This window comes from Ciconia boyciana, chromosome 4 (genome assembly GCF_034638445.1).
Source record: "Ciconia boyciana chromosome 4, ASM3463844v1, whole genome shotgun sequence".
NCBI classification, from domain to species: Eukaryota; Metazoa; Chordata; class Aves; order Ciconiiformes; family Ciconiidae; genus Ciconia; species Ciconia boyciana.
Genome location: NC_132937.1, coordinates 55,461,537 through 55,486,790, shown reverse-complemented (window position 1 = coordinate 55,486,790; position 25,254 = coordinate 55,461,537). Strand labels below are relative to the sequence as shown.

General features: G+C 37.5%; 1 protein-coding gene across 2 annotated transcripts in view; it reads left to right on the top strand.

Annotated features, from left to right (window-relative positions):
• The window catches only part of LOC140650655 (proprotein convertase subtilisin/kexin type 5-like), a 259,934-nt gene that overhangs the window by 116,670 nt on the left and 118,010 nt on the right, over positions 1-25,254 (top strand). For both annotated transcript variants that reach the window (XM_072859286.1, XM_072859285.1), the window contains exons 8-9: positions 4,336-4,548; positions 13,075-13,175. In XM_072859286.1, the coding sequence (XP_072715387.1) occupies positions 4,336-4,548; positions 13,075-13,175 (314 nt within the window). The remainder of the gene's footprint in view (positions 1-4,335; positions 4,549-13,074; positions 13,176-25,254) is intronic.

The following is a 25,254-nucleotide window of genomic DNA, read 5'->3' as shown; positions in this document are numbered from 1 at the left end:
GAGGTAATGCATTTTTAACGTCATGGGACAAGCAGTGAGCATACTTTGCTGCACACCCATTCCGCCCTGGTCTATGCCTCTGCTATAGTTCACTAACTCTTCTAGTTTTGCTCAAGTTGTACCCATATGGTTTGTAAGTGCACCTTTGCTTTTGAGTAATAAATGACACATGGCTTCTTTGGCAGCTCAAGGCTTGACTTTTCATCTTGACACCCTTGGGCATCTGGCAGATGACAGATGATAGATTTAGACAAACAGTAAAAGCTACAGAGTGCCTTGCATGTGTGTTTATCTTAACTTTGTAACACGGTCCAAATGTTATTTAACTTTATGTATTTAAAGGAGACCAATTGGGAATGGCATTCACATACAGTAGGACAGCTGATGCTGTTGCTCTAATTACTTGTTTGTTATAGTTACTAGCAAGTTTATAATTTCCTGAGCATGACTGGGTCTATTAAATTAAAGCAGGGTGTTTGGAAACAGGGAGAAAGAGGAAACCAAATGGTAGTTTAACAATAGGCAGTAAATGTAAACCAGAACTTACTTACTTGACACATTATTTTAGTCAGGTTGAATTTAGTTTGGGGGGTTGCTTTTTTTTTTTTTTTTTAAGGCTGCCATTTGCTTTGCCAAATAGCTTCTAGGAACAAGACCTTTAGCATATTTTCTAGACTGAAGGTAATGCTGTTGTTTTCTGTGAAATGCTGAGTTGTTAAATGTGCAGTACTGCAATGTGCTAGAGGAATGGGAATTCTTTCTTTGTATGCATTAGAAAATACTCTTTTCCATTAGTCAGTGCACCTGGTACTTATTTTTTACTGCAGTAACAGAGGTGTTGATACTTTATATATTTGCAGGAAACATTAGTTTTGAAGAAATATTTGTTATTATTTGTTTACAAAAAACTTAGCATGGAAAGGTAAATTTGGGTGCAAATGGCTGTTATTTTTAAAGCTGTGTCATTACTATTAAAATCTAAATTGGTGTTTGTTATTTTTAAATACTGCATTGCAGAATTTCTAACATCCAGTGTTTTCATCAGGACTACATTTTGTGCCCAAAAAGGTATTCACATATCCGTTTCTGCAGCTCATTTTTCATTATTAGTACAGCAGCATAAGTATGCATCTAAAGAAATTTAGACACATTCTCTGTGCAGAGAAGCTAATAATTCAAGAGTTGCTCCTGCAAAATTTACACAAAGTACAGTCCTACCCTGCTGTGGAAAGGTTTTCATTGCATGAGTGGGCCAAATCATGTTATACTGCTGTTTGCAGACAAAACTAGCTGATGATGACAGCAGAAAAATGACAGGTGGACTGATAGGATGCATATGTTGTATAGGATGCATCCTGTATGCATATGTTTTTGAGAATTTATTTTTACAAAACATTTTTTTTAAAAAGTGGAAGATAGAGTCTTAGACAAAATACTAAAATAATTGCATTCCATTTTTCTCATCCTTGGATCTGTGGTTTGATTACCCTGAATTCTCATTTATTCTGTCTTGGTTGTATTGGTGGGTTACTCTGAATTTCCTATGGGGTATTGATTTGGCCAAATGTAGTTACATAATACTGTGCTTTCAAGAAACACATGTGAAGAAGAAAAATGTAAAATTCTTCAGATAGCAGATACGTGTGAAAATTAATCAAAAAAGGTTTCAATGGAGTATTTTGACATGTTCTGGAGTGGTAGAAGTGTCTCTGTATGATATGCTTTTTTCTGTGTATTCTACCTGCCTATACATATATTAACATTGTTGGGGGGTGTGTATGTAGGAGAGAGAAGTAGTTTTTTAAGGGCAACGTAGGACCAGACAGGAATCTGTACCTGACTCTGAAACAGATGTCAGAATTGATGGACAAGCCAAAAATGACCATTGAGGAGATGAAAGATGAAAGCAAATAATAGAATACTGCTGGGAAGTGTGATCTAATTGCAAGAAACGATGGGATGAAACCAAAACAAAACCAATAAAAACCAAGCAGGAGCATATGAATAAGTAGAGAACCAGCATATCTTTAGTGTAATCCTCCATCCCATTACCTGCAAATATACAGAGGGCCCTAATTTTTGGCTCCCTGAGCTGCTGGGATAATAAATCGGTGAATATGCATGAAATAATCTTTCCATTTACCCTTCCTTTTGTCTGTCTCATCAGATGTTTTCAGAATGGAGGGGTAAGAAGGAAAGATACGCAAAGCGAGATGACTAGATGGTAGAATGAAAGAGAAGGGGCTCGTAAACCAGTTCCAGCCCCATAAAGTTGCAAAACACATCCCACTGGCTTTGGGAGGCTCTGAATCAGACCCTGCTGGCTGAGAAAAGCAGGCAGAACAAGAACCCCAAACAACAAGGGGGTTTTGATTTGCAAGAGTTCATAATGTGGGGAAGGAGAGCTGTAACAGTTCATAAAGGTTGTCTTGACAAAAAAATGTCACTGTTTTGCATCTTTTTCTTAGTGTAGTAGCTAAGATCAACTAAAGGAAGTGAAAGAAGTTGAAATAGTTACACTTCCCAGCTGGTCAGACTGATCTTGTCTGGAGAATGGATTTCATAATACATTTAACTTGGCACCCTGGGAGTTTTTTCTCTGCTTGAAATGTTTTTTTAATGAGAAGTTGCATTTTAGAGACATAACCTTATGTAAACACTAGCCAGGAGAATTCGATATTTAACTTATTTTGCTGGAGAGAAGAGTCTCTCCAGGTAGTATACTTTTATTAAACTCACAAAATGAAATTCATCAATGTTTGAGAACTCAAGCCTGGATTGTGAACTGTGAGGGTTTTTTATCTTACATTGATGTAGGTTCAGTTATGCTCAGCACAAAAAGCCCTAGTGAAACCCTTCTGAGCATCTGGATTAAATGAATCTTTGAATTGTTAATTGTTTAAGGTTGACATGGTAGATGTCCAACAGCTGTCTTTATGTTGTTTGTGGTACACAATTTCTCTCTGTTTAGAAAAAACAAACAAACAAACTCCCCCCATGGCCAGGTGATGAATTCATGCACAGAAAGTGGTGGTTTATGCCTTATAACATTAATTTGTCATACACAGAAGTGGGCCTACCCAAAAACCAGGTAGATACTACATGATGAGTTGCAAGCAAATGAGGTATAAATGAGACTGTTAGCATAATTATAACTGAGAAGGCTGTCCCATGCTTTGAGAGAATGTCATATAAGACAAGGTGATACAATTTAGCTTAATCAAAGACAAGTTTAGTCCTTTGGTGAAGTTTTCTGAATGGTAGAATGCTTCCAGATAGTGAGTGCTGATAATTAATGCAGATCATACAGTTGCATGAACCTGAATTTCATTCACTGGCATGAAATATGTAAATATAAATCAGGAAAAGCCCAATTGCTCATATATCAGTAATTCTCAATTCCCATATATCAGCAATATAGGTTACTGATCATCTTCATTTTTCATATCAATGCCTGTATAAGAGTACTAGCACCACCAAAAATGTTTTGATTCATTTGGACACTATATAACTTTGGTGCATTAAGAAAATGTCAAGGTAAGGTTACCTATTTTTAAGTCCTCATTTGAAATTATGAATATGCCTAAGTAACTTGCCCAGCCAGTCATATATTTAAAATATTGTGCTGAACTAACGCTTTAGTTCTTCATTATTACAGATTTATAGGAATCTTTTAGTTTTGTCCATTTTTGTTTATATATTGTGTTGTGCATTTAGCACAACATGAAATAATGACATTTTCACATTATGAAATAATGGACTAGATGGGTTGGACTAGATGACCTGAGGTCCCTTCCCACCTCACATATTCTGTGATTCTGTGATTTATAGTGTCTGTGAAACAATGATGCTCTGGTTCACAGTTTGTAATGCTACCCAAACAATACCTAGTGCCCCCAGGCAACCCAAGAAGAAACAGCTCAGAGTGCCCTAATAAATGAAAGGTATCATGCATTACAAAGGGTTTTAGCTTCAAGTATGCTGTTTTTTTTTTCCTTTTCCAACTCAGTATGATGTTTTAATGCTTCCTCTGAGTCTTCAGCACCTCTTTCTTGGTATGGCTGGACAGCATAGATGCAGAGCAACAAACACACACTGTACAAAAGTTGTTTCTAAAGCTGTCTTCATACTACTCATTTTCTGAATTTTTCTGATGTCTGTTTCTGAACTCTGCTAAATCCTGTTTTCATTTCAGATTCTTCTCAGTGAGCTAGTTTCTTTTATTGCCTTTCTCTCAACAGATGTCTTGGGGGGGGGGGGGGGGGAATGTTTGTTAAGCAGGTGAGGGGGGAAAGAAGAATTATTAATCAAATCTTTTGTGCTCTTTCCAAACAGGGACGAAGAGGCTTAGGTTCAGTTTTTGTTTGGGCATCTGGAAATGGTGGAAGAAGTCGAGACCACTGCTCCTGTGATGGCTACACCAATAGCATCTACACTATCTCCATAAGCAGCACAGCTGAAAGTGGGAAGAAGCCATGGTATCTGGAAGAATGTGCATCCACACTAGCTACAACGTACAGCAGCGGGGAATCCTATGACAGGAAAATAGTACGGTTTTTAATTTTTTTTTTAATGTATATGGGTTTTGTTTTGCATAGTGACTTTGCGGGGAGGGAGAGAGAGAGACTTCATTTATACTAGTTAGTGGACTGCTTTAGAAAAAAATCGTATGCGGGCAAGTTCATTTAGCCATAGTGTGTTACTTGGTTGGAGTCACCATACTGCTTTTTGAAACCAGCATGGGTGTCTCTGCAAGTTGCAGCCCAATGCAGTGCAGGTATACCCAGTTCATGGCGGGTTTTGCTGCCATCCCTGAGTGATGCTTTCAAAGGTCCTATTGCCACTGCCACCAAAACAGATTTCTCTCATTACCAGTATCTTGTAGCCCATCAGTAGGCCTGAGAATATATCCTCCTTTTGTTTTAATCCAGTTATCAATAGTTTTCATATTTTACATGCATGATATTAGCAGTTTTCCTACGTACCTTCTATTTTCTCAGATTTATTTTGATCCAGCATCATTCCTCTTTTACATTCAGTCATGGTCAGTTATTACTTGTATTACTGCCTATTCCGGCTAGCTGACATATTGTAAGCAGGATTAAGCTCAGTGCTCATCTTTCCGGTATTGTTCCCCATCTCATTCCTAAACAGCCAGCATACATTTTCCATTATGTTCTCATCTTGGCTGGAAACCAACAAATTGTTTTAATTCTGTTTGATAATCTTTTGATACCATTAGTATTTGTACGCTATATCTGCTTTTTCAAATTGAGTGCATTCAATATATTTTTCAGTGTTCAATATACTACTTCTTTTAAGCTTTTAAACCCTTGTACTAGCATTAATCAGGTGTGTTAATATTGTCCTCTTCCCAGCTTATTTATTCTAGTGTATAACTTACAGATCTTAATTTCTTCTTGATCAGAAAACTTAGGGATTTTGTTTTATTTTTTTTCCCCAGATGTTTTCTTAAGCACCCATCTAACATTACCTTCTTTCTGGTCCTTAGCAGATACCTCTCTTAGTGTCAGTGCGGAGTTAAAAATTCTTGCAGCTATGTTTTTTTAATAGTGTCTGCCTTGTCTTTCAGGATTCTGGGATGCTGGCCATCCCTTCTTGGATCTTCCTTTATTTTCAGATGATCTAATTTTTGTTTTAAACTTGTTCTGAGGTACTTCTTCGTTCCAGTAATTTTTCTGTTCTTAACTTGTTTCTCTCCACTGAAACCTTATCTGTCTTCCTGGCATGTTTTGTATTCTCCCTGATAAATAATAATAAAGAAAAGAAATTACTTCTTCTCCTAGCAGTCCTCACTTCTGTGATTAAATTCCCTCTACTGTCCTTTAAAAGATCTTCACCAACTTCTTCATGTTTAAGTGAGACTAATACAATATGTCTGGTGAGCAGAGGTGAGCAGAGGCGAATGTGGTTCCCCAGCCTGACCTCTTGCTTAGCCGAGTCTGTAAGACTTACCTGAGTCCTTCAAATCCAGCAGTTGCTGTCAACTCAACAATAATTTTTATAAATAGAATCAATCTTGCTTTCAAAGTTCCCAGTGGCAGAAAATCCACTTAAATTTAGGGCAAGTGGTTTTAATTACCCATTGCCATTAAAAAATTTCTCTTGTTTGCTATCTGAGCTCCTCTAGCTTCAATTTCTAGGCATTTGGTTGTGTCACAGTTTTTATTGGTAGTATGAAGAGCACTCTAGTTGTCTAACATCTTTCTCTCTACCCATGTAGCCTGATCAGTCAATCCCTTTTGATAAACGAAGGTAAGCTTCTTGCATCAACCTGTATAAAGCACATTTTCTTATAAACCCTCTCCCCTTTTATGAGCTTTGAGTGCCCAAACTGGACACACCTGTCAGGTAGTTACCAGTATCGGTGCCAAATGCATAGGAAAATGTGTGTCTGTGAGTGCCAGCTCAGTTCCCCTCTCTTTATACATTAAGCTTGACTGAGACTTGTTAGCTTCACTGTCATGTAATGTGTTCATCGTTGTGTGACGCCCAACCCTCTTTCAGAGCTGCTGCTTCTTCTCTTTTTCAGACTTGGTGGTCCAAGGACAGCTACGAGGGTAGTTATGGTCTCTTTATTGCACCATTTACCACTGGCTGTACTGGTTTAGTACGCAGTCCAGACCAGCCCTCATCATCACTTTCTCTTTCTCCAGTGTTTCTCCAAGTGCAACGTTCATCAGAAGGTGCTGGTATTTTCTTCCAGGTCTTTGATAAAAGCTTTAAGTCATATTAAGGTCAAGAACCAAATTATAGAAGGCCTGATTAGAAACAAGGCTCATTTCTTATATGTTCTATAAGCATATATATAATTCATCTGCTTCTAAGTATATATCTGATTTCTTATATATGCTTACACTTTGAGACCTCGTAATTATCCCATTTTAAATCTATGTATTATGTATCATGTACATTTTTAATCTCTTAAATTTAAATAATTTTTAATTTTTTTTTTGTATCACGCTTGTATCACGTTTTGTGTCTTGTAGAATCCTGTCTATACTACTTTCAACCTAAGTGGTGGCCAGAAAAATACTGCAGCACTTTGGCAAGCTCTCTTTTCCAGCAGCTTATGTTATCCACCATTAAATATACTACTAGTTAATCAACTTATTAATAATTAGTTTAGATCCTGTATCAGCTGTTTTACACTAGATAAAAACTTGGCAAATAGATGAAATTATTAGGGCAATACTGCTTACCCTTTCAAAATATTGACACTGTGAGGGTTTTCTTTTGATATTCTGGAACTTCTCCAGTGTTCAAAGACTTGCTAAAATCAACAGTACAGTCTGACATGTTCCCTGTCCAGCTCTTGTAAAAGTCTTTGGTGCTTCCAAACTTTCTGATTTAAACTTGCTATTTAAAATAGCTATAACTAGGAAGATGATTTATCATCTTCGTATGCTGTGAAAACTTCATTTAGATTTTTTTCCCGAAAAGGAACATTCAGTGAAGTAGCCGTTTACTATACACTACTATTAACTATTCTATTGTTTCTGGACAATTAAAACAATATTGGTTTGGGGATTCTTTTGCTTCTGATATATTTGAAAATAAAACACCCTTATACTTTATTCTGTTCTTGTGGCTTCAGCATTTGACCTTTGTCTTTCCTTACAACCTCTATGCACCTTCTGTCTTCTAATTTTTATTAATTGCTATCCACTTCATCTTTAATTCACTTTTATTTATTTATTTATTACTTCTTGCACCTGTCAATGCTTGTTTTGTTGATCAGTATATCGTTGCTCATTTTTTTAAAATCTGGTAAAATATCTGTATGTTTATCAGTCCTTATTTGTAGTATTCTACTTAGCTGATTTAATCTTTGCTCTTTCTTCTGATTTTTAATAGCTGTAGTTTTCGTGATGATTGTCTTGCATTGTTTTCAATTAGCATGGACTTTCAGCTTTTACAGAATTACTATTTCAGTAAGAGACCATCGCTTATTTCTGACGTGTCACTCCCTTATGACTTACACTAGAATCAAAAACACCTGGCAGTGATCTCACATTTATTGTTAAAGACTTTCTTATGAACCATGAGAATAGATAATCTTTTAGTTTACTGAAGTATAGTACCCATCACTTCTAGAATTTATGCACTGTGCAGTTTTATATTTTATTGTAAGATTTTTGAAAGGCATACTTTACAAATGAAAGATTAATTATTATATATAGAATGAACATACATTATCCCATAATTAGGGAAATAATGAAGAGATTTTACATAAACATTATTGATAAAAAGATTTAAAGACATGCTTCTCTAAAAATATCTTTAATTTGGAGTCTCCATTAGAGATCTCACACAGGTTATCAGAGATAAGTAAAAATAACTTTTAATTGAAATCCATCAATTCTGTAAGCACTGGTTGTTTTTACTAATCAGATCCTCCATTCTTTTGGGAACAATCCAGTTGCATATGCCAATTTTAGATTATTCCTACGGAGTGCATCATTTTGCAGAGTGAATGGTAAAAGCATAAGCATACTGAGGAGCCATAAGAATTAACCCAAGCCCCTTGATCCTTTGTTTACCAGAACTTAATTTACCCTTGCACTCTTGTGCAAAGCAACTTTGATGTTGCATGTGCTATAAGATTCACTAATCTCAAATGCTTGGATATCAGACCATAAATATTCCCTCCAAGACTCTTTTTCCTGTACTATATTATCAATTGACTTCTGAAACACACAACCTATCTGAGGGTGTTTTACTACTGGTACTTGGCATTTAAAGCCAGGCAAGCCTGTTCCTCCTCCAGATGCCTTCAGTGACAAAGCAGAACAGTGTACAGTAGATGCAGTTAATAGCTTTCTGTTTGTGTTGTGTGTAAACCAGTTGTCCCCATAAGGTGATAACAACTACGTGTTGTAACAGCTATGTTACAACAAATACGGTTGTCAAAGTATTTTTTCCTATTATTCTCTTCTGTGCTATTTTGAATACTACAGGACAAGGCTGGAAGCTTCCCCACTCCAGACCATGCAGCTAGGATAGGTTAAGCACCACCTAATACAGTTATCTATATGGGCCTTTCGTTTATGAAACACGTTACACAAGTGCATCACATTTCCTTTGAATTCCTTTTTCAAATTATTTCTTAAAGCACTAAGGCATTTACATGTGAAAGTCCCTCAGAGATATAATTTATAAACCTATTACATGACTTACCTTCTGAAAATAACCTCTCTACTTACTGTTCCACCTATTTCTTTGTTTTCTAAAAAATGCCAATTCATCTGCTGAGTTTCTTTCTCTCCTAAGATATATTTCTGCCTTGCTGACTACCTTCTGCTCTAAGCAGAACTTGAAACAAAAACACAAAAAAAACCAACATCTCCTGCCAGTTGTTAAAACACAAACAAAAACCTGCTCTTGTTCAGAAACTCTTTCAGGGTATCAAGATACACCGCAACACGGCACTTTCAGTTTTGGGTAGATACACATACACAAAGGATGTGAGAAGGAACCGTAGATTTTTGTTAAACCTTTGTCACTTCTAGGAACACAGGTTCATAGAAACCAACATATCTTGAAGATTTGTAGCAGAAGGTAAAAAATGGTTCAATCAGTTCAGAAAGCTCATGTCATGAAATATGGAATAGCAGGAAATGCAGAGGCTTGGGAGAGGAAGAGTGAGTATGTTCTCTGCTAAGGGAAATCCCATTTTTGACCTTAGTCATTAACCTCCCAATCAGTGAAACTATGGAAAGATTGATGATGCATCCTTAATAATGACTGTACAGAAATGATATCTCCTTAATTCTTCACAGCAAGTTGCTTCTGTAAAACTATGACAGTGTGTCTAGATTTTTTTCTGTAATAAATGTGTGCATTTTCTGAAAGCTGTTGGACTTCTGCATATGGCAGGTGCGTTGTGATCATATTTGTCTGCCTTTCGTCGGGGCGTCTGTCCTAGGTTGCTAATTTCATGTTGATTAACTTAGGCCAGTACCAGAAATATTGTCACTGTCTTCAGTCAAATCTAGTTGATTCAAAAGATTTAGAAGTTGATATAAGTCATGGCCCTAGAAATATTGCATGGACTTCTCTTGGGTAGTCTGATCAGCATTTTCATAGATCAGCAGTTGTTATAAAGGTATTTGAAGAGTACAAATGTGTTGTACTCAACAAAAGATTCAAAAATTTTTCCTTCTCCCCACCCTATTGATAAGAACGACAGCTAATATACACTAATGACAGTTTCACGGTGCTGTCAAATACCACGTCCTTTTATTGTGATTAATGATGTTGCCCTCATGTGGGTCAGGAATTTGGGGCATCATTTTTCTTCTGAAGCTTGCTCGCCTGTTGGTGGTCCTGTACTCTTTTTTTCTCAGGGTAGAAATGACATTTCTCTGACAGTGAATCCATAGTGCTGAAAAACACGCCTAAGATCTTGGAGGTAATTTACACCTAAACATCTCAGCTCCTGTCAGTAACTTTCCCTTGAAATAGCTCAAATGGGATTTCCATTTAAGAAGCTTTCCCTACACATTTTCTGCTGAAATATTTGCTGAATGGAAGAGAGAGAGATAAGGGTCTATAGTTCAAACTGCTGCCACAGCATCTGCTTAGAACATGAGAGACAACGTTGCCGAATAAAGAGGTGCCATGGTTTACTGTGCTTGATATCTGTAGCTACAGGACAATAAAACCACTCTGGAAGCATGTTCTTCCAGAGGATGAGAAACACAGATAGCACAACACAGTGTGCTTTTCACTGTGTTGTGAGAGGCTGTCTCTTAAGGAAAAGCTGCTATAGAGGGCACTTCTCCCTGCCTGAGCTCCTGTAGGCTTTGCTGCCCTTTGGTCCTCTGAGGAAAGCACCTGCTGCACCACTCTTTTGCAGGGGACAAGGTACCAGGCTACAAAAGAGAGAAGCATGTACTAGTCCCTTTTTCTGCCCTCTCTTTTTCCTGGCCTCCCTTCCATGCCTCGCCACAGCACTGACCAGTGGTTTTCCAAATGGGATACCTGAATCTTGTAAGTCTCTATTTGGGTGCATGTCATCCTGTAGTCCTTGGCCATGAATCCCACCTGCAAAATCACTACTTGAATTTGCACATATAGGCAGTGTAGTGTTAGGGCTGTTCCTGCTGCAGTTTCATCTCTTAATATTGTCAGGGCACTTACAGAATTTGCATGCATAAAGGTTTTTCCAACAGGATTAATTTTCATTGTCTAAATTAATATACAGTCAGTAGGAGGGAAGGCAAGAGATAAAGAAATTATATGAACATTTTATTTATGGGGTTCAACTTGTAGCTGATGACAGATAAAAGAAATTGTCTAACAAGGTGTGCATTAAATAATAGGGGAAAAAGGTTCTTTCTAGACTTCATTATTCTTGAATCTGGCCTTTGGTAAGTTCACTAATGTAAGGATATGGCATTATAAATGCTTTAATCCATCTTTTTTCAGCTTCTAGAAGCTTTCGTTTTGTTTCACTTGGTCACTACTTCTTTTCAACAGTCATTTCCTCGGTGCTGTTAGCTCCTTGTCTATTAGAAGTCTTTTGTGTTAGCTTGTGTATGCTTACATGTTGTGAAAACTTTCAGCAGCCTTATACAAATTATGTAATATGTATACTACTGAATGTGGCTAATGCAAATGTGTGAAACCTATACCTCCTACATGCAATTGCTTGTATTCTGCCCAGACGTGATGCAGCTGGTTTTTCTGGTCATATTTTGCGTATCTTCCAGTTTCAAAACTAGACAGGCATTTTTACGTGCCCTGTGCTTTTTTGTGATTTTTCGATCCTGTGATCCTCTCCTTCTCCCATCTTTGTGCATATTCGTGTTGCAAATGAAGTATGATACTAGTGAATTAGATGAAATGGAGACACAGTAATTCTGTATACTTAGGTAAGAAGTTGTGTAAGCAACTTCTCCTCTGCCCCTCAGGCAGATATTTAATGTCTACTGGTGACTGAACCTCAGCTGAAATGCTGAGAATGAGGTTTGGTGTCACAGTTCATTCACTCTGCCACCTTCATGGAGGCTTCTGTGCTGTGTACTGCTGTCTGCTAGTAACTGTTCTCAAGTCCTTGTGAGTTTTGCTTGAGCTTCTGTTAGGTAGTACTGACTTCTTGTCTCTATTGTCTTGCTCTTGCTAGGAACCTCTTCTTCAGAAAGAGCATAGATTAGAGTCACTTTAGCTTAACATTGCCTGAAAGAAATAGAATTTAGAATAAACACATTTTTTGTATGTGATTTACTGTCTTACAGAAAGAATCTGCCTAAAATTCATTATGAGGTAGGAACATCCTAACACTATAAGGCTGTGCCTCTAGTTGGTATTGCACATTATAGTTTATACATCCACTTAGATTACATACAAAAATATGTGGCAGCATATAATTAAGCAACACATAACAATTTAAAGCTGCAAACAACTAATTGGCTGGTGATGTCTAGGCCAAATTTGTGATTACATCAGGATTTTCCAATGAATTGTTGCTTAATTTCATGTGGATTACTTCATAAGGCATGAAGGAAGGATTAAACACGGTACTTAGCATGAGCCGAACTGTATTCTGTTCTTTCACATACTTCCAGTCTGACTTCAGGCAACCTAATTAACCCCTCCATACCTCTCTTATAGTCTCTAAAATGGGCATAACCGGTCTGTATATAGGGAGCACTGTAAGATTTAGTTCATTCCTGTTTGTAAAGCACTTTGAGATTCTTGGATGGAAAGTGCTCTATAAATGCAAATAGAAGGGCAGAGTTCTATCTGTTCAGTTTTAAAACCTTCTGCATGTTTTACTAATTTACAAGTCTTTTTGTTGATCATGCCATGAAAAAAACTGAGACTAACTTAAGTTTTCAGTGCAATACAGAGAACACTTCTCCAAGTTCACAAGTGACTTCAAGCTCAGAACATGTAATGTCATGTATTCAGACACCTTTTGTTTTGCCTTTCCTTGAAATGAAAGAAGGAAATACCCTCCACGTACATGCAACTCATTTGAGCAAATGAAACCTGTTCTGATTTCTGAAGCTGTGTTCTAAATTTCACACATTCAATTTCTTCCAGATCACCACAGACCTGAGGCAGCGTTGCACAGACAGCCATACTGGAACCTCAGCCTCTGCACCTATGGCTGCAGGCATCATTGCACTGGCACTGGAAGCAAAGTAAGATCTGAGTTATACTCTGAAAAAAAAAATTAAGCATACGGAAAGATCTTTCTCACTCATCCAGCACCTTTATCCAGGGATCTCAAAGTGCTTTGGAAACTTTGTTGTAGTAATTCACAGTACCCTTCCAAGGGCAGGAAAGATTCACGTGCTTATTTCACATGCAGGAAAGCTGTGTCAGCACAGTGTGGAAATGACAGCAGAGTACTCGGTGTTGAAATAACTTGAAACCATGTTGAGCCCAGGTAGTTTCCACTAAATGATGTACAGGATCCTCACAATGTCTTACAGTACTGTCACGGTGCTGCCCAGATTTGCTGTACTCTGCAGGCTACTGTAGGTCGCCTCTTGCATTCGTCAGGCTCCTCTTAGTGGTGTCCATTCTTGAAAGTTGAAGAAAGTTTTAGCATGGTGTTAGGCTACCATGAAAAGAAATTAATATAGTATGGAAAATAAAAATTCTCAACTTCTGCATGCTGACGCAAGTCTGTTTTTTCTAATGGGTTAAGTTCCTCAGCTGTAAAAACCATGGATAGTGTAGCTCCATAGTCCTTTTACCTTTAGCTCAGAATAGTTTCCGTCTTATAAGCATTTTCTCAACTGCAGGATTTTGTTCTCTGTGTCTAATATGTATCTTTAATGTGCTTTATGGAGCAGCAGAAATACTGGAGATTGATCAGGTAAATCTGCATTTCAAAAACTTTTGCATTACTTTGCGCTGTGTTGGATAATATTTGCAGGTGTAAGGTAGAATGCTCTACCCCAAATCCTGCTTGAAATCAAATGTTTCTAACTGCTAGGAGATTGATTCTATTAAATTCTGAAGAAAACCAGTTTCCTCTGGAGGCAGCCAGCTCCTTTGAAGGAAGTAAAAAATTTGCACATAATAGTCATTTCAAATTGTATGTAATTCATAGCAGCAGAATTATGTTTCCATCTTTAATGTTGCTTTTTTGAAGAAACCATGGGCCAATATTCAACACAGAATACTTTTTTGCTGTTGAGTTATAGTCATGAGAATAAGAGTTAGTAATTGAAGAGCTGACATAATCTTAAGTAGTGCAGTGCTTGTATCATTATAGTTAGATTTTCTTAATGCAGGTATTAGAAACAAAGGTTTTTTGGAAAGTTAATATAATGCCATTATTCTTTTTAAAAAATCTTTTTAATCCCTTCTTAATCTCAGTCTTAAAATCCTTAAATTAATTCTAAACAGTCTGCACACGCAGATAAAATTCCACGTGCGTAAATTTCGTTCTGGTGAAAGTTTTTCTAATTATTTCTTAACGAACAGAGGTTGCTTGTAATTTATGGTTTGTATTTTATATGATATTTGTGTGCGTTTTCTCACGAATGATTGTTGTAATTGAAAGTTTCGAAGAGTTATAGTACACAATACCTACAACCAAGCTATTGCTGATTGTGACATCTTAAAACATACTGAGAAGCTTACACTTTACACAACCTTTTTTCTCTGTGAACTTTGGTGACTGTATCAATGGGAAATCCATGTTACTGCCTATGGACTAGTATTTTTTTTTCCAAATTAATAGTTGCTATGATAGGAACAAAGACTATGTTAAAGCTTCACATGCGGTGATGGAGACAAAATGTGCCAGTGAATAAAGTTCCTAGTCACTTTTTTGTATTTGTAGTGCTGTGTTGCATGGTATGAACAAGAGAGTCAGGGTGAAAATGTATTAATTTTGCCTCCTTTCAGACTCAATTCAGTTTCAGTATATGGAGGGTTCTTACTTATTTCCAAATCTTAGCCTGTGTATTTGAATAGATCCAAAGGAATTATATTAATAATATCATAAATGTGGTTTTCCTGATTTGTATTCCATTCACTAACTTTTCTCTCCTATGTATACTTACAACCAATTTTCTGAACGTAGTCACCATCAAGAAATGGAAGAAAAAATTAAAAAAAAAGGAAACTAGGGAGAGAAATATTTCCAGGTTTCCCATGCTGTTTTTCCCCATAAATTAATCCAGTCCTAGGATTGGAGAAACCTTTGGTCTTGTGAAGTTATAGATTATGAAGTAAGGCCTTTAATATTACAAGGAGATCATATCATAATATATTACATTTTAATGTCTGGGATTTGTTTATATGAAGTCTACTCAGATTATTTTAAGCAGTTTCTGAACGGTAATTCTTATTTATTTATATGACTTGAAAATTCAGGTTGTATTTTTCACCTGTGATACCTGCCAATTTAGGTGATCCTAAATAAGTGCTAGGAATTAAAGTATGCAAAGAAGAAGTTTTGAAGCCATCTTAAGTATTTTCTCCAATACTTCTAAAATACATGGCATGCAAGGGACACATAATATTGTGGCTTAGCATAAGGGCTTACTGGAACTAGTTTGCATTCAAACAGAGTTTGCATTTACATAGACTCTTCCTTAGATTCAATATTAGTGCCTGTGCTAATAGCACTAGTGTTTATATGAGATTTTTTAAAAAGACTGTTAGGAAAGGAGTTTTGCAAGGTTAATTGTGCTCTTCGTACAGGAAGCTGCTTAAAAATTGGAGCACTTAGTCCTGAACACTTCTTGAATATGTCTGTAATAATGTATACTTTCATTCCACTTCGTGCTGGAAAACACAACAACAAAGTATACCGTGGAAGGGTTTTGAGCCTACAAGGTCGGTTTTTCCCAGTAGCCAAGTTCTGTTCCTAGGAGACATCAGGAGGTGAACAGAGCACTAGTCTGGCCTGGATATGAGTCAGAACAGCCAAGAGGTTGCTTCAGCTCACACGCAAAGGTACATTAAACCAATGGACAATGAGCAAGGCAGATTTCCACTCCAACCTGCCACTTTCTTTCATAAGCCCCATTTGGTAGGATTGGCAAGTAGCTGATGGAGGACCTCTTACCTGCCTACTGATTTGAACCCTCCACTTCGTTGGTTTTTCTAACTGGGATCTGCTCCTGAAATCCTGGCAACAAATTGTTTTGGGATAGTGGTCTGCTTATTACCCCAATTTCAAATAATGTGAAAGCATCTTTTGTATGAATTGCATTTTTGGTCCAGTATTTCAGTATCAAGTGGATGTTTTCCTGCAGGAACCAAAGAAGTGTAACTGAGTTTCACACTTCTTGTTTGGAATCCCCAAGGGCATAATGCAGAAATGTAGATATGCAACAACTGTCACACAAAGAAAGACATCTCTTAATCTTCATATTCTCTGGTTTTCTTATGGTATTCAGGTAGTTAATTGTTTTATCTGATGGTTCCCACTGTGTCTAGTATCCTGTTCAGGCTCTATGAATAAATGCTTCCTTCTGTATTGCACTTCTTAGTCATTACGTAATGTTGAATTTTGCTAATTGTCAACCAGCAATTATGGCTATAAAGTATAATCAATTTAGTCAGCAGAGGCAGCAATCTTCTTACTAAAAATAAACTGTGTGCATTGCATAGTACCATCTACTGTTGATATAAGAAATACTCTTTCTCATTGGTGAAAGGTTTGCATTTGGGATTTGTGTGAATCAGAGTCAGGAGAGACAGTACGCCCACATTTGTTCCAGTGAGCATTGTGCTATGTTCCTTTGGAGAAGCCAAATTTTAAAAAAATCTTACGTTGCTGATGGAAGAATGCATTATACATCCCCAAGTCAACTGCATGCTCCACTATCTATAAGCCAATGCATGTTTTCCAACCCATGGTATATAAACTGCAGTTACATGAGTAGGAAGTAGCACTTGAAATGGAAGTCTTAATCTGCTATGTTTCTACTGTGTGGTATACTCAGTGGTATAGCTTTGGAGAGAGTCTGTTTTCTTCCATGATTCTCTTCACATGAGCTGTATACTTCATTTGCCTTTGGTTACATGAAACCAAGGCTAGAACAAGGTAGTGCTGGGAAGAGATAAAGAATTTCAGTGAATTCTGATACCAGCGATCCATTCAGAAAAGTGACAATTCACCGCATTCTTCTAAAAGGCAGTATAATCGAGTGTAATCACTGAGATGAAAGGAAAATGGAGTGCACATTGCAAGGGGTCAAGAGTGTCAGAGGAACATACTTTGGATTTCTGAAAACTGATCAGATACTTGCAGTACTTCCCATATTGATTGATTTTCTTACAGAAAGGAGAAAAGCAGTATACTGTCTGGCAAGGGGCAGTTTTGGATACAGAGAACATACTTCTGTGTCATCGAAGTTATGAGGAGTTTGCTTGTTCATAAATATAGTCAGAGGCTAAAGGTGATGAGACAGTTGAGGCTAACTGTGGAAGTGCTGTCAAGTGACCTCTGCATGTAGGCTTCCAGTGTAGGAGAAGGAGAGGTTATCATTGAAGTCCATCAGCTTTAGCTAGGTCTTTGCTCTGTTGATTGACTGCCTATTATAAAAGGGAACACGAGAGTGTGTGAGTTAGAAATCTTTTTGTGAATCTTTGCATTTTTGGAGTAGTTTTTAAATAATGCTCTTAATGGTGAAGTATTTGAAAAACGTAAGCATAAATAAATGCTTAATTTAGAAACTGTGTTTCTCTTGATCTTTAACCGCCTGCGCCACTTATGCAATTTCAGTTACTATATTGAGATTGACTTGGAAGTATTTTCCTGAATTCAGGTTGCCCAGTGTTTCCCATTTTAAGGTCCTGTTTTCAGTTACATGTAACTTTGCCAAAGAATAATCATTTGGTCTGAAATTTTTCATGTAACTTGCTTTAAAAAGGTTTTAAGAAAATTCCATCCAGACATTTCTTAAACTAAGTCTAGGTTAAAAAAAAAAAAAGGTTGACTGGGATAATTTTTAACTTTTTCATTGAGTTTTACTGTGTCTGTGCTTTGGAGCAACAGCTGGAAATAGAACAAGTGGATAGCCATTGTTCTGGTGCCTTTTACGTTCACAAGCTTTTCAGAAATGTCACTTGGCGTGTGTTCAGTTGAGAGTTTTAAGAGTTTGACAGCCCTGTCCCCAGTAGTTTCTTGGTCCTCCAAGTGTTCTCCAGCCTCAACTTTTAGAGGCTGCTTAGGGTTGTCTCTGAAGTTGCTGTTAGGGGTGCTGCTGGCTGTTCACCTTGAGAGCAGGGAGCCCATCTGCTTTTCCCTGTCTGTGTTCTTGCAGCGAGAGGGAAGCGAGAAAGGTGGAAGAGGAGAAGGTTCACTGCATTGCAGTCTCCCTACAGTCTTTCTTTTGAGATTCCTTTTACCACACTGTGTAGCTCAACTATATTAAAAGTGATCAGTATCATTGGACTTGGCAGATAGGTCAAATCAATAGCCTGGATACCATGCTAAACATAACTGCCTGCATTAACCCAAGATAATGTAAGGCTTCCCCACATGCACAGTCACAGCTGGTTCTAAAACTGGCAACTGACCTAAGGTTTTCCTTGCTGTTGCTTCCATGCTGTTGTCCCCCAGCAGACTGTGCACACTGTCTTTTGGATAGTCCCATTTCATTCTTCCTCTGGAGAAGGGACAATAAGGGATGTGATTCAGGTACCTCACAAGGGGTTTCTCCTCAGAAAGTCATCATTATCGACCTGCAGTTGGGCCATTGGTTGTTTTCTTTTTGGCACTTAGGGTTTTCTGTCTCTGGGAAAAACATGAGCCTCTGTAGGCTCTGGAATCTGCCAGCACTGTGTGTACTGCAGATTTGACACAGGTACACCAGAACACCATTGCTGGTGGATGTATGGCTGCTTATCCTGCTGTTCATCTAAAGGAATATATCTGTCATATCATATCACAACTTGCTTGTATTCTATCCTAAAAAACAATATGAAGATAATCCAAAAGGTGGTTGTAGCCAATGCAAAGGCCTTCAGACACTGACTGATGAAGAGACTAGGATGCATTGCAGAAACTATGGAGATGCTGCATGAATATAAACTGAATGACATAAAATAGAGCCAGACATAAACTGATAAAGATGATGTTGTACAGGCAAATGCTATTACCTTGAAAAGATGGTCAAAAAGCTATAGCTTCGAATGGACAATTCTGATATTGTAGAATTTGTGAGCTTGAGATGATTAATATGTTTAAAATATGAGTGATATACTGAAGTTACTTAGTGACTGTTGAAATGGGTGGATCCAGTGTATCTTTCCACAGTGAAACTTGGCAAATATCAGGACACTTCAGAATGTAGTTGGTTTAAATTATGTGTTCTTAATGAGTTTTAGTCAGTAATTGGTTTTCAGATGTGTATCACTGCTCTTCTTTGTCCAATACCTAAATTAAGCTATTAATGGAAAAAGAGGAGGAATATGACAATTAGTGTAAGCCTACTGACAGCAATTTTGATCCTAGAAAGATATTTTCCCAAAATTTCATTAATTGCACGTCTCTTTAGACAGAGGTCTATTGCATATGCCATTAACCCTACTAATAATTGACCTTTGACTTCCAGTACGTTCAGTTTCAATTAATTTTTTTAAAAGATTGTCATCTTTAGCCAGGCTCAAGTTTCTTTCAAAGAGATCTCATGGGGTAAAATTGAATGCGAATCAGAAATTACCAGGAGAAATGGCAAATTTCTGACAAGCAATCTGGAACCCAGAAAAGAAGTGTGAGCAAAGAGGGAACTGAGAGCTAACTCTGAAGTAACCAAATGGTTTTGTTTGATATACTAGTTGAATGAAGAGTGGTTTACCAGGTCAGAAAATGAAAATACCACTAGAGCAGAAACTTGTTACATTTGCAGGGCAAGAGCTACATGCTGATCAGCAGGCACATAATATTCTTTACTTTTCTAGCAGGAATTTAACAGGATTATTTGCAGCGTATATGACAATTAGAACCTGTAAGGGTATCAGACATGTCAAAACCATGTATTTTTTATGTTCTTGCATATGCATGACTGGATTGTTAAACACTGGGGTCCATTTTTGTATCTTCTTATTTTCAGGAATGAAATGGTTATGGTGTAGACCATTTAGACACCTAAGCACAGGACAAGCACAACAATTAGAGGCTGTCTTCATGTATCATCCCTTTTAAAATTCTGTGCTGCAACAGGCATCTTCACACTGACTCTTTATGTGACCTGGGAAAGAAGAATGTCTCCCATTAACACAGCTAATATTCCTGTCCATGAGGCTATATATTGGAGTCATTAGGACAGGTAGTAGGGTTGTAGATCTCATGGGAAAATTCAGCTGATTTGTAAGTGAAGGAAATGTGTGAATAAACCAGGCAACCATTTCTTATATTTTGTTTATAAATTCATCATAAAGCCCTTAATGGTGGTGTTACGTAGAAATTAGTGATGAAAATGATCTCCTACTGCTCTACAAGATGTCTAGGACACAGAGACTCCTTTTTATAGCATTATCCATGTCTGTTCTCTCATAGCCAAGATTTCCAAAGAAGGTTAATTAATACTTCCAAATTGACTGGTGATCCTCTTCAATCTCCACTCTGATCCACCCTGTGATACTGTGTTTTTCCTTGATTCTTTGAAGAAAAGTTTATTGTATTCTTCCAGCAGTTCTCATCAGACTGCTATTTTGGCGAGAAATATTTTTTCAGACAGGTCACCTTTGTCACATTCAAATTGCTGGTTATGAAGATAATGTAGCAATCATTATTCTTGTTGCTAACCCTATCATTTTGCTAAAAAAAAACAAACCAAAGTTTCACCCTAAATTTTGTTTATTGCATTGAGTGATATTTTTGCTAATTGTCTCTCTTGCACCAATTATTTATTCTGAACAGGAGGTTTTTTTGGCACAGTATCATTATGCAAAAGGACAGAGCCTGAATTCTTTACTATTTCCAGGATTAGCTCAGTTGTCACTAGGGAGACTACTTGTGGAATGAAGAAATCAGATTTGGCCAAAAATGATGATCTACTATTTCTAAACAGCCTGTTTAAAGATACAGTTAAATCTCAAATTAATATTACTGTAATATAATTTAATATATTTGTCCTATTTAATTTTTTCTCATTTACCTTGTTTCATAAACATTTTGAGAAGCCTGAAAGAAGAGGGCTGTACTTTAGAGTATAACGATTGGTTAAGGACACAGCATTCATTTTTTTTTGGCTGCTGTACAAGAACTTTTGTATGTAATTATTCTCACTTCTGCTTATTCTGGTTTGATTTTGAGTATTGTCTGGTATGTGTAATCCCAAGGCAATTTCAGATGAGACACTGAAGAAAAATTTTCTGGAAGGAAATTGCCCATTTTTTGAAATCAGTCCATTATCAAGCAGAGTTAGTACTGTTCTTGTTAATGCATTTGTTCATTTCAAAATGTTTAGCCATTAATTCTTCTGAGATTAATCAAGTGGTAAATCAATTAACATCAGTGACATCTTGTCTGGATCTGGGGCCCACATGGCTAGCAAACAACTGTTTACTCACTTAGGATCCAATTTTGACATGTTTTACAAATATTTGACCAATTCTGTGATTTTTCCAGATGCTTTAAAATTGGCTGCTAGACTATCTTGTTTAAAAAAAAACAAAACAAAAAAATCCATCTTCTTTCTCCAAATGAACTGCTATTTTGACATCATTCCAGTTTCTTTCTTTCTTTTTTGTTTGGTTTTTTGGGTTTTTTTCGTTAAAGTTTCTGAAAAAAATTATGGGCAAACAATTGCAGACCTATTTTGTTTCAAGTGAGCTGTCTACTGTAGAGAGAAAATTTCAATCTGGCAATAGCTCAGTTCTTAGTATAGTGAAGGTCCTATAGTAGGCCACAGAAATTGGTTTGAATATTGTTCTTATCTTGTGAAATCTCTTAGATATAAATATTCCCAAACTGCCATTCCTTGAGAAGAAAACATAAAAATCTTATGAATTATACAGTAAGCAAGCAGATTTGGAAGTTGCATAAAAGACAGATTGATTTAACTGTATACCGTGTCGTGTCCTAGAAATCAGACCTTTGATCAAGGTTTTCTGCCCCAGAAATTCTTACATTATTTTTTATGATTAGGTAAGGATGGTAGATACAACAGTGAATGGCTGTTTTCAAGATCTGCCATGATTATCTTGAATCTCTCCTTTAGAAGTTGAGAGGAGGATTTTAGTGCCTTATTTTTCACCAGTAGCAGGGACAGCTTGCTTTATAGAATAACAGATTGTTTAGATTCCAAATTATAAAGAATGCAGCTCTTGGGATTCCTGGAGGTCTACCTGAAGGCCTGAAACATGTTTTTCTAAGACTTTACACAGGCTCCCAGTGAAATTCCTGAGCTGGTATAAAATCATATTGATTTTTTTTCTTGAAGGATGTTACGTGACTGTCCAAGCATACCCTATCTTACAAACTCTTAATGCTCCTTACATTCCATGACATTTTTTTTTCTTTATTTTTTTTCAGTCATTTTTACCAGCTCAGCTGGATAAACAATTACTGTCATTCTAGTCCAACTGTCTAGTGTGAGAAATTCCACTTTAAGAAAATAAATTTATCTATGGGCATATTAATACTTTAATAAATGCTCAGGGACAGAAGGCATCAGCTCTCCTTAAAAATAACAGAATAATTTAAACATGGGAATACCCTTATATCTTGTAGACAAAAACAGAGAGAAATTAAATGGCCATGAATTGATACAGCTTGGAAGAAATTACAAAAAATTCTGGCTGCAATTAATAAGAGATTCACTTAAAAATCATCTTCCTTCTTCAGATTATTCCATTTCCTCTTCCTGTTTCAACAATGAGCATAGACAGGACTTTCTGTGTTGACTCTAGAAGAATACATGCCGCTTCCTGTGGTGTCCCAGCAGTACATAGAAAGGTGCTACATTACATCAGCATACCCATGCTTCACACACCTACTGGGAAATGTTCTGTACTGGAAAAGATACACTCAGAATTAAGGTCATACTACTGCAAAGGAAGTGAGAAAAATATGTATAGTTAAATGGTTTGGTCCCTGTCTTTGCATTATTCTTTACAATCTTGTTACATAAAAGAAGTCTGACATTTTTAGGCAACTCCTACTTCTTTTCAAGCATATGGATTATACGGCTATTGGAAAATCAAATGTGTAAAAATCAGTTATATGTGAGTGAATGTCCTATATGTCCCAAGTTTTTCTCTCCTCTATGGAATTATGGACCATAGTTCTGAAATTGGTTTTAATTTTCAGTAATTCCACCAACACAAGGGAACTTCCATGAATGTACGTCTACAAGCACACAGAGGATAGGCTAGGAGCAAGCTGACTGCATGTTTGCAATAACTTATGCATCCCTACTGCCTTCTAAAGCTGCAGCTTGTGGAAGCTGAAATTTGTCACCTGAAAACCTAAACTGATGCATCCTGAATGAAGAAGAAAGTGCTCATTTTTTAATTGATTATCACATGTATTTACTGATTGCTTCCTAATAGCTTGATTTCAGCTCACAGGATAAGCAGGATTCTACTTCCATATTTAAGCGCCGTGAAGCACTGATTACTCAAGTATTTCCAAAAAGATATTCTCTTGACAAAACAAGTTCTGGAAGATGTGAAACAATATGTGTGGGATGCCAATCCACACAACATTCATTTGTGTACATCAAACAGAAAGCTGAGTGAGATTTTGCTGTGTCTTCCACTGTCAGGGTGTCGTGGTTTAGCCCCAGTCAGAAACCAAGCACCACACAGCCGCTCACTCACCCTCCCCCCACGGTGGGATGGGGGAGAGACTCTGAAGAGCAAAAGCAAGAAAACTCGTGGGTTGAGATAAGAACAGTTCAATAATTGAAATATAATAATAATAATAATAATAATAATAATAATAATGAAAAGGAAAACAACCAGAGAGAGAGCGAGAGAGGAACAAAGCCCAAGGAAAAAAACAAGTGAAGCAACTGCTCACCACCCGCTGACCGATGCCCAGCCAGTCCCCGAGCAACAATCGCTGCTCCCTGGCCAACTCCCCCCAGTTTACATACTGAGCATGATGCCACATGGTATGGAATAGCCCTTTGGCCAGTTGGGTCAGCTGTCCTGGCTGTGCCCCCTGCCAGCTTCTTGTGCACCTGGCAGAGCATGGGAAGCTGAAAAGTCCTTGACTTATTGTAAACATTACTTAGCAATAACTAAAACATCAGTGTGTTATCAACATTATTCTCATAGTAAATCCAAAACACAGCATTATACCAGCTACTAGGAAGAAAACTCTATCCCAGCTGAAACCAGGACAGTATCCACCCCTTACTCTATACCATCTACGTCATGCCCAGGTCCTACCTTTTCCAATACATTCCAATTAATCACCACCACTTTCCCTGTCTTTTGATATATATGCACACAGATATCATTCCCTAAGTCTATAGGCCATCCCTCTAAAATGTCCATTGAGTTCATTTAGTCCATGACTTTGGGCTCCATCTGTCATAACAGTCCTTCAGGGCAGGAGAGATGGTGTGTGGGGTTGGATTGTTGCATGCTGAAGCCACTTCTGGTTCCATCACTGCTGCACTTTGCTTGGTCTCATCAAAGTTCATTCTTCATTAATCTGGGTCATTATTACTGAAATACCGTTAAGATGGCATGTAGCAACCATAGTAGTGATGACATACAGTACTATATAGCAATTAACATCATATCATTCAGTTCATTGGCTATTCTCACCCAAAATCAAATCTCCTTGAGGTACACATTGCACTTTCCCATCCTCCCACATCACCCACCAAGTGCACTCAGGTCCTTGAGCAAAAGCAGTCCCACAGAAGGGTTTGCCTTTGCCTGAGGCAGGAGTAACCCAGACTGTCTTCCCCAGCATGTTTTTTATGTGCACTACAGGGACTCTCTACCCCTCCACAGTACATGAAAGTTTTGATTGGGCTGGGCCAGCTCAGTTGGCAGATCCCCTAGTGTTGACTAACCAGGTGGCCTTTGCTAAATGTGTATCCCAATATTTGAATGTCCCACCACCCATTGCTCTCAGCGTAGTCTTTAACAGTCCATTGTATTGTTCCATTTTCCCAGAGGCTGGTGGATGACAGGGGATGTGATATACCCACTCAATGTCACGCTCTTTGGCCCAGGTGTCTATGAGGTTGTTTCAGAAGTGAGTCCTGTTGTCTGACTCGATTCTTTCTGGCGTGCCATGTCACCATCAGACTTGTTTTTCAAGGCCCATGACAG